Consider the following 10,356-nt stretch of genomic DNA (forward strand, 5'->3'; position numbering starts at 1 on the left):
TCAGGAATATTTTCCTATGCAAATTAACAAGTGTGACCCATGATGTATTTAAAGGGGCTTTTTTAACAATTGATATTTTTTAACAACTGAAGGAACCAAACGTAGGTCCTTTGATATCTTTTGTGTATTTTCTCGACTTTCTCCGTCGAGACAAATTTAAATGGCGGTTTAATAAGGTCCTAAATGAACTCTTGAGATAGTTTGTCAAGTTGCGAAACTTGAAACTGACGGTCGCTATTCTATCAAAACAACGATCGACATATCTACCGGTATATCTAAAGACTGAATTGCATCAAAGTAGAGGATAATAATTGTTATACACTTACGTTCCCAGGTTTCCATAGGAAATGCTGAAGTCCATGTTACTGCATCCCTGAACCCATCCAATCTGCCAGGTGTCATTGCCGCTGACTGGCGGGAATCGAACCCTGGCCGAGGCACGAAAGTGCGGCGTCTGATACTTGAGTACGGTGGGCGAGTTCTCGATCAGCGTGGTCGGGTGTGGGTCAATGATGGCGTGCAGATCGTAGACTTTGATGTCGCCTTCAAGACCGAGGTTCTTCTGGCGTTTGGGCAGTATGCACCCCATCGGCAAGTGTTGTAGGAGTCGCGGGGTGTAACTTGCTCGGCCTAGGGTGGCGACCAGGGGAAATATGGTGGTCAGTGACGGCACAGAGGAACGACAAAACACGCCACTTTCGAGGCGCTCTCGTGTCAAAGTCCGCGCCTTAGTCTTTATGTCACACACGTTTGAAATCAAAGTTAAGCTGTCATCCCACAACTTGGTCAAAGTTTGTGGAATTTCGATGTTGTAAACTTGAAGCAGCGGTGGTAAGAATATTTGTGGTTTAGTTTTAACACAATTTCTTTCACTGGTATATCCAGGTTTGCGAGAGATCCCCAAAGTTGGGAGCTTATCATGAAGGCGAATGAAGCTTAGGAACACTCTAAGCTCACGAGTAAGCGACGTAAACGCTTCGAAAGCGGGCTTCACAACTCGAATGGAAAACTTGTCAAAGTTTACAAGAAACACATGTACAAACGACGGGATCCAAGTGTGTTGGAGTGATTCACCGTAGTCTCTCGGGACTAGAAACAACACGGAGAAAACACCTATCAAAAGTTCGCGTATAAAATCCAAGCACTGCACTCGTTGATAGCACAGGAACTGCAAGCTTGCGATCACGGAAAGTAGAAGAGGGCTCAGCCCTACAATAGCTAGCCAAACAACGAGCCTTGCTGGACACTCCGGGTGACTCTTGCAATGACTGTGGAGATGATGAGGTACCCTTTGAGAATGGGTACGCCTTGTTAATTCGGCCGGATTGTAGCGACACGGCACGCTCAGGCTAGCGGGTCCTCGGAGTCCAAATCTCCCTATGTCCTCCCGATGCCAACCTAGCGCGCGGACTAGGTCGTCTGGTGGGCTGCTCAGATCTGGGCCGGGATCCAGCAGCTTCTGACGGTGTACACAACAGGCACAGCTACAGCAGCAACTGTCGAAGGAGCCACAAACTGGTATTTCCTCTGATGTCATTTCCACCGGCGTTAATGGGGAAACGGGTGGATCAGGAGATAGAAGCCTGTGCAGGAAGCCAATGTCGAGTAGAGTCGCGAACCCGACGGCTTCAGAGCTGGAACACTACCAATCCTAGTGCTGGTCAGAGGAGAGTTGATACTAATTCCCAGCATCCGGCCAATGTCGGCTACCAGACCATGTACAGGAAGCATCAGGGAGGCCATGTTTTCCTTGGCTAATATGTCCAGGAAGCCCAGTCGAGTGGGCTCAGTTTTACAGAGGCCGTTTAAACTCACAGGCCAAAGTAGTAGCTATAGCCACCAAGTCACTACACAGGTTCCGTTCGTGCATTAAGTAGTACCCTTTTTCTGTTTACGTGTACACGAGAAGTGAGTGGAGTAGCATCTGCGTCATTGTGCGTGCTATAAGTTCCTGCTGCACTTTTCAACCCCTCACTCAGTAAGCCTACATTCAAGCATAGAGATTATAAAACAGTTATATGATTATGAGTAATAAGCTATCAATCCTTTTTAGGAAACACCCCAATATTCCTCCCCCGTACAATCCTCACACAAACGAGCATGAGTTCTTCAAAGAACGTACGTACCATTACCCGCAGTCCTCCATCTTTGAGCTGTATTGCATGATCCATACACGAATTACGTGTACCAGTTTCTAGACTCCGTGGGCAACAAACAACATGGGCTGTGCTCTGTGTGTTCGGTCGGGTGCCCAGGGAACAAAAGACCGGCCCACGATGGCAACAATGGAGCCCGTGGGTGGAGGCGAGGCCGAGAGGTTTTTTTTTTTTTTTGGTTGGGATATTCACGGAGCGGAGAAAGTACACAGTTCATAAATAGTACACGGGGTAACTATCAGTGCATAATGGTTGTCGCATGTGGTGACCTTGACTGGGTTCACTCGCTGGTCCTCAAAGTTTCACTGCTTGAGCCAAGTCCACAGAAGCACATAAATTGTACAGGAGACATTGGATGTCTGTATCTTGGAGCAACATCACTAGTTTCCTCTCAAGTGTATTGTTTTACTCAGCTCGCTAGCATCACCGTGTAACAAGAGCCTAAGAGGCATGAGGCAGACCACAGCATTGGTGTATACGCCTATTGACTATCATTAAACATATTCCAATATAAACACTTGCACAGTGCAGACAAAGCAGCAGGATTTTGATGGTCTCGATAGCCAGTGTGTCTATTTGCACACGGTTTTTAATACTGGTAGCTATAGGAACGGAATGACACGCATGGCTTCATGCAATATTCAGCAACCGAGAAACCATATGCATTGTACAAACACACCACATCGTATCAATTCAGCGAACACACATCATCGAACTCTAGAACATGAATTCAAGATTTATAATGTCTGGTGTAGCCGAGCTTATTACGCATGCAACGCGCGTGTGCAAATTAATTAGTAATCAATTCATATCTGATGACAAACATCCAGAACTACACCATTACATAATACCGTGGTTGATGTGCTGTTCGTGGATCCGCAGTAGCAATACAGCATTTCCGGGTAACATGCACACGAGCCTTCAACATGGTAGCAACTCGGCAAACTATACCATCCACTTCCACGCAGTTGAATTGGTTGAACCAACGCTGAGCCTGGGTTAGATTCAGGTCAAGTTCATGTCAAGAACCTCTCTGTACGCTGATACTAGGTCGTGTGCAGTATACTGTGTGCTTTTTGACGATTCCCTGAAGTACCTGTGGCAATGTGCCTGTATAGAGTGCGCTGAGCTCTATGAGTAGTGTTTTAATGGTCGTTATAAAAAAATATCGCACCATCGCACACATGAGTTTCAATTTCATCCATCCAATGCTCGCATGTATACTTGTGGTGCTAGTCCCACGCGTAATGTAATGAGAACTTGTGTTTTCGCACGCCGGTCAAATACGATTAGCGAGCGGCACAGAGGCTTTAATGCGATCTGGCTTGATCAGATGACGATGAGAATTATCCTCCTCAGTCGTGCATGCGGTCCCTTAATATGGATGAATTCGCACAGCCGGCTTCTTAATTTGAAGATCTGTCATCATTAAGAGCCGGCATGTTGTTGACTGTGAATCCTCGGTGGTATTTCATGTCCACAGCATCTTGGAACGTCAGATTTTTTTTCTAAGATCACGCCTGGTCCAACAATTCCAACTGAGGCTTAAGAAGAAACTCGATCCATCGTCCTTTTGACTAAATTGAGTCAGAGAAAACTAAAAAAAAAATCTAAATCAGCAAATTCCGTTTATTATGTTCAGTTCCAAGTGACCGTATTCAAGGCAAAATAGGAAATGAATATCATTTTCTGGATCCAAATCAAAGTTGACTCCCAAGTCTTCCGACCCCAATCAGCGTTGACCCAAAATAGGATCAAAAGGAAAGTTATTTATGATTCCTTAAAATCCTGCCCCGATGAGTGGAAGACGAGTCGAAGCAAATCTTGACCAAAACTCGGGGTCGAAACTTTGGCTTTGGATCAAGTAAATTCACTGATGGTTGAACGGCGTGCTGACTGCTCCATCGAGCCAAATCCGTTCAAGAAAGTAAGCACAACCGAGTCTATCCCAAATAAGAGTCAAAATTCCATCCAGGCATTCATTAGTTGATGCATGTTCTCCCCCATCTCTGTACACTGTTGACAGTCGTGCCTCTAGAGGATCCAGTCTTGTTTGGTAATTCGTGATTTGGGGATGTTGCACCTCCGGGTTGATAACAACTCACCCCGTCCATCCCTACACGCAGACTAAAGTGCTAACCGTGCTCGTCATCGATGAAACCCCGGCGATGACATCGAAGCTTCTTCCCCGTAAACCACGGACTTCTCAAAGACACCCCTCGTAACTCACGCCCCGCACCGACCTATTAAAACATTCATGTTGTTTATTGAAAGATGATATAAGCAAGCTAGCGGACGGCATCCCATCATCAGGCGTAAACTGTCTCATCTTCTTTGCAGTGATGCAACCCAGGGAGCTGGAGCTCGAGGAGGAGAAACGGGTTATCTTGTTTGGCAAGGATGTGTGCCTCATGCGTCATGACGATCCATACATCATCTTGCCATATGTAAACTTCGGCTCTCGGGAAAACTCTTGCCAGAGAACTGTGTGTACGCAAATCTCGGCGGTATATTGAAGTAGAAACTGCCTCTTCGGATTCATAACACTATACCGCTAACGGTGTAATAGGAATCTAATAGCATCTTATTGGATGAAAAACTCGCACATCAATGTTGAGGAACATAAACTTCAGCTTCAAGACGTCTTCTGTGTTCCAAAGAGATGCTAGCCAGTTATCATCCCCATCGCTGACATGTTTGAAATAGCTCGGTCACGCCACAGATCACGATAAAGGCCAGCAATACATCCACACGGACCTTGTCCTTGGCCCATCTTCTTCTTTTCTCTTCCCAATCTCACTTGCTCTCTAGGCCAGCAATCTTAACAAATGATATTTACATCTGGTGTATATACCATGCCCTCCCCCGCCGTGACGCGCGATCTCCGGGAGCGAGCTGGAGGTCGCGTGCTCGTGCTGAGAAGTTCGAGTTGATGACGGTCATAATTTGTCTCCACGACTGGAGGCCAGACTAATAAAATAGTTCATACATTGCCATACGGGCTCGTACAGGATGCTGTGCTTGCATCATTGGTATACGTGTGAGGAGTCTTTATTCACTGTATAGCAGATCAAGACATAAATTGATGAGTTATCATGGGTGGTCCGATTGTCAGTCAAGCCTTCTATTTGTCTGTCGGGTTGTTTGTCTTGGAGTTGTGTTTATACGTTCTGTTTCTCTGTTGTTTTCCTAGCGCAGAGCAAGAATTTAGTTAATTTTCCGCGTTTGGTAAATTTCTTGTAGGTTGCCGTTTGGTTATCACTAATTTGAAATGATTATGCCAACACAGGAAATATCTCGTTTTCTTATCGCGTTCACGAATTATAATTTAAATTTTTATTAATTTGTCGTTCACATTTTCATTGTGTCTTTACTAAACTTTATGTAAATTAGTTTTGGACATCTCAACCAGCATCACAAGTGTTGCGCTCCTAGTTATTAGGAAGTCTTCTCGGCAATTTATCTCCAGAAATAACCGATGTTGAGATAATAATATGGTTCCTGTCTGACAGCAGGGGCGTACTCTGTGTGATGCCCCAATTCGATTGGAGTTGAATTGCGAGAACGGAATGCACGCGAGTCGTCTAAGACCTCCCCGGCACCCCTTTGACCGACCGTGATTCAATAAACACGGCCCGCGGTGCTGGCGTGCGCTCGCTATTAAAAAGATGAATATCGGTGTGATCAGATATCGGTCGGACTCGTGCGCGGTGTTGTACATTCAAATTTGTGCGATCTTTTCGAGTTCATAAACAGTTTGATGGCAAAGGCATTCGTGGTGCAGCTTGTACGCGGTCCACAGCACACATGCAATGTATTTGATTTGGTTTGCATTAAAAAAAACCGGGTTTTTTTTTTCAGAAAGGCTGATATGTTTGACTGCCCAATAACTTTAATTTGGTTATTGTTTCTAGAGAAAGAAACTAATATTGTTTAGATCGGTATCTTGTAAGCTTTAAACGTGTGCTGAAATTGAAGTTTAAGTTGATTATTGATTTTAGTTCCGAACTGAAATTTTTAATTTAAGTTCTTTTTGTATTATTCTTTATAATTTTATGAAAAGGATCACCCGATCGCAAGTATTTCAGTTTAAAAAGTGCGGTTTTGTCTACGTGGGGTGTAGAAATTGTATGTGGATTAATCTATTTCATTTTTACACAAAACAAATTATTAGCCTACTTTTCGTTTGTCGTAGAGTCAGTTAGTTAAAATGTTAACATGGAAAGTGGGTCCACAGCATAGGCTGGCTGTCGATGTGAGCGGACCATTCTCCCTTCATGTTTCAGTAGGGACAGGTTGATTACAGGAATTATTTGTGTGATCCATAACCAACAAGTAACTATAAACAGGACTGTGACCCAAACGAGGAGACCAATAATTATTGTATTGTCCGTTCAACGAGTGCTTTTCGCTAGCGTTAATTCCTTTGTTATAGAGGGCGCTGTTTTAAAATAAGCTCCACATACAGTTGTGATAGCCAATGAAAACCAAAAACACACAAAACGTTATCCTAAGAATTTCATTGGAAAAGTTTTACGGTATGCAAAAATGTACTGTTTTCATCTAAAATTGCAGGGTCAGTTTTCACACTAGATCAAAGGCAACCTTCATCGATGAGATTTGAAACTTTGCATGGCGCTAGTGTAAACTAGTGAGGGTTTGCGGTGACACCATGTGGAAGAATATAACTCTTTTGAGAAGATGTGTGGTTTTAAAAACGAACCGGTACTTTTCCGGGGTGCATACCTATGTTCCCCAATAACGATGTTCCCCAATACCGATGTTCAACGAAATCCTTACCCTATAACCCTAAGCCTAGCCCTAACCCTAACCCTAATCCTAAGGATTTCGGGGAACATCGGTATTGGGGAACATAGGTATTGGGGAACATCGGGTAGACCCCCTTTTCCGAACCACACATTTTCTCACGATTATTTCACCACTACCCTCACTACCCTCACTAACCTTCACAGAGTCATTCACTTTGTTAACAATTTCTTGCTTGCCGTTGCCGTAATGGGCTGAATAATTGTTCTGCTTTCAGTGTTTTCCCGTTATGTTCAGGAAAAAGTTTTATGTAATGTTTGTTTTCTTTGTGTAAAATCAATTTCGTTGTCGGTGAATACGTCGTGGTATTTAGCGTCTGTCCTCAGTCAGCTTGCAACTCGCCACAATTTGTGTCTGAGTTTCACGCCATTTCACAGGTTTTGTACAACTCTCTTGACATTGCCGCCTTACCGTTCGATTCCTCCTCCCAGTCCGTAAGCTGAAAGGACACTTCATCCGAGTCCTGACACCACGCATTCATTGTCGCCAGCCGATCATCCCCGCGCTTATCAGCCATATTGTTTCTTCCCAGGTTATACATTTCAATTCATAAACTTTGAAATCAAAGAAAAAACTCCCAAATTTGAATTCTAGGAGGAATAAAAAGTTGTGTGGCCAAAAATGCGTACATGTCCATGTGTTTTGTGTGAGGTGTTTTAGTACAAATTTTGTTACTGGTTTGCCGTTGTTTGGCAGTCGATCACGTGTGTTACGCGGCTTTCGCGGATATTTTTCAATTTGTGACGTCACAACCGAGAAATTGTCACTGAACGCGTTACGCACACTTACACACGTACGTGCGCGCAGGTCGAAAGATCTGTGCGCGTGCGCAGATGCTTGGTGACCCCCTCAGCTCAGCAAAATAATTCCTTCATGAAACTGTTTCAATACAGTGATAAAAATCAGAGCATCCTCCCAGAGGTTTAACAATTAAACGGGTATGGTTTAAATCGGATTTTTTTTTGGTTTTTCTACGCAATGTCAAAGCGCCGCGAATAGACGCGCCGCGTCTCATTTCGTCAGATTTTCGTTCTCTAATTAATGACCATGATTTTTGAAGGGCGCCACCTCTGGCTTGGCGAATGTATCTATTTAAAGATGGCGACCTCCGTGATCAAGTTCTTTTCATTTGTATTCCACACTTGAAATTCCTTGGGTTTTTTTAACATCATTTTGGGACTTAAGAAAGAGAAAAGAGTATAAACATATTGCTCGAAAGATGGTGTCTGAACTGAGATCACGTAAACTGAAATCTACCGGCGATAAAGCCTTGAATTCCGAAGGGAAAAATAGCAAAGATGAAGCGGATGCAAAATCAGCCGGCAGCAGCAGTTTCATCCACCGCCTGATTGAATGGGACAGGGCGGCCACACTGACATGCAGCATCTGTGCTTCATCCGACTCTGGCTACCTCAGATATTTCTTCCAATTCCTGGAGATATCTGGCCATGGTGTGCCGTGGATTGCAATTCCCGTCGCCCTGATGTGTTACTCTGCCGACCCGTGGCTGCTTGAACTGTTGTTGAATCTTTTGGCAGGTTAGGCACTGTTCTGGTTGCTTAGTAAGCCTGTGTAAACGACTCGATTTTTTTTTAACTGCCTGTTAATATGTAAATGATGGCAAAGAAAAGGGTAGACTTTCAAAGTTGGACTTTGGAGAAAGCATCCTCAACAGATTTCAATGTTATAATATTAACAATCCTATTCCAAAGTAGTAAAGTTACTTAATTTTCACCAGTTATTTTATTATAACATTTTGATCTTTCATATACATTTTTTTGGGTTTCATCTTGTTTATGTAAACCCAAATCTTTATAAGTTAATTTTACTTTTCTGTTTTCTTTTATCTATTAATTTTTTTTTGTCAGGTATTTTCCTAGATCTTCTCGTCAGCTTCATTCTGAAAGCAATTGTCAGGCGACACCGACCCTCCGTCAACCAGAACGACATGTTCTTTGCAGTATCAGTGGACAACAAATTCTCATTCCCCTCCGGCCACTGCACACGCGTCGGCATGCTGGCGTATTTCTTCATTGCAAACCTCAATCTCACAGTGTTCAAAATGGCACTGTATTTACTATGGACTGTAGGCATTGCTGCATCTAGACTTTGCTTAGGTCGTCATTATGTCACCGATGTTACTTGTGGGATACTCATAGGTCTTTTACAAGGAATCTTTATTCAGCATTATTGGATGCCTGTTGAAAATTTCTACTATCTGAAGACTTATTTTACTTAAATGAAAACATGGAATTTTAAATAACAGAGTATTAGCTTTTAGTAAGTGTTTTAAAAGCAAAGTACATGTACATGTATTGTAAAGATATAAGTGTGCCTAAATTGATTTGTAATTATGGGCATAGATATGCATGCTGGAATTATATGTACTGTTTTGACTTGGCTAGATGCATACAATTATCGTCTGGTTTTAGAGAAAATAGCTCTGTTAAAAGTACATATCGAAAGTCACTTCTTTTTTGATGCACAATTTATTATTATTGGTATCTTTTTGGATTTCACCACCAGGTATTGAAGAGATTAATGCATATTTGTTATTTCTATACCAGTTTTTTTTTTATGAACAATTTGTGAGACCTCTTCATCCATTACTAGAGGAATGTTGATCCACTGATGATATAGAGCGGGTGTTGTCAATTTGAATGATGATCAAAAACTGATCAGTGTGACTTGAATAATTACTAAATACACTGAAGACACAATGAAATACATGTACATTGTACATGCACTGAGTTGGAGAATGATTGTTTCCTTAGCCTCTACTATGTAATTTGTATTCAGACTTTTCAGTGAAATAAAGGACTATTTTCTCAGCACGTTGCATATACAGGTTTATGTGTTATGTTTTACTCTTTAAGGGTTGACTGAAGATGAAGTGGGGATAGAGGATTTTTTCGCCGGATGGGGGTGGGGGCTATGTTACTCTCTTATGTTAAAAAGGTTTTAACAGCCCCTTTTTTCCCTCATTGTATGAATCCCCCATAAGCAGTGTTGGATTTATTCAATAAAAAAATGAAGTGTTGGCTGTGATGATCGGCCAGCATCCCTGCGTACATTGTTTGAAATTTGAAATATATTCGAACCATTCCATAGATTTTTGGGGAGGGAGTATTTTGGCTGCATTTAAATTTTGACTCCTGAAAATTTCAATTCAAGAGAATACCAAAAATCACTTCTTACACCATTTTTTCATATCTTTGTTAAATCATGGCCATGCTTTAATCCTTTGAGATAAGCATCAGTGCATACGTGCAACCATGATGCAACTGCCAACTGATGTGGCGCACGTGATGCGCAGCACGTACGACGTAAGTTGGCGAGCTATTCTAAGTACGACACCCAGACTCCTCGTGCA

General features: G+C 42.7%; 2 protein-coding genes across 4 annotated transcripts in view; one reads left to right on the top strand and one right to left on the bottom strand.

Annotated features, from left to right (window-relative positions):
• Positions 1–7,498, bottom strand: part of LOC119734221 (protein FAM78B-like) — a 28,466-nt gene extending 20,968 nt beyond the window's left edge. The window contains exons 1-2 of one of the 3 annotated variants that reach the window (XM_038207589.1): positions 7,395–7,498; positions 327–630 (exon numbers count right to left, since the gene is read on the bottom strand). In XM_038207589.1, the coding sequence (XP_038063517.1) occupies positions 327–630; positions 7,395–7,464 (374 nt within the window). In that variant the 5' untranslated portion in view covers positions 7,465–7,498. Of the gene's footprint in view, positions 1–326; positions 1,985–2,126; positions 3,363–7,394 lie in introns of those variants that run through there. The other 2 variants (XM_038207588.1, XM_038207587.1) reach the window with 2 other exon arrangements.
• A 553-nt stretch (positions 7,499–8,051) lies between these two features.
• On the top strand, positions 8,052–9,826 carry LOC119734605 (phospholipid phosphatase 6-like). The gene is made up of 2 exons (XM_038208140.1): positions 8,052–8,521; positions 8,852–9,826. The coding sequence occupies exons 1-2, from the start codon at positions 8,203–8,205 to the stop codon at positions 9,220–9,222; spliced, it is 690 nt and encodes a 229-aa protein (XP_038064068.1). The 5' UTR covers positions 8,052–8,202; the 3' UTR covers positions 9,223–9,826.
• The last annotated feature ends 530 nt before the right edge of the window (positions 9,827–10,356 follow it).

This window comes from Patiria miniata, unplaced genomic scaffold, assembly GCF_015706575.1.
Source record: "Patiria miniata isolate m_02_andy unplaced genomic scaffold, ASM1570657v1 HiC_scaffold_27, whole genome shotgun sequence".
NCBI classification, from domain to species: domain Eukaryota; kingdom Metazoa; phylum Echinodermata; class Asteroidea; order Valvatida; family Asterinidae; genus Patiria; species Patiria miniata.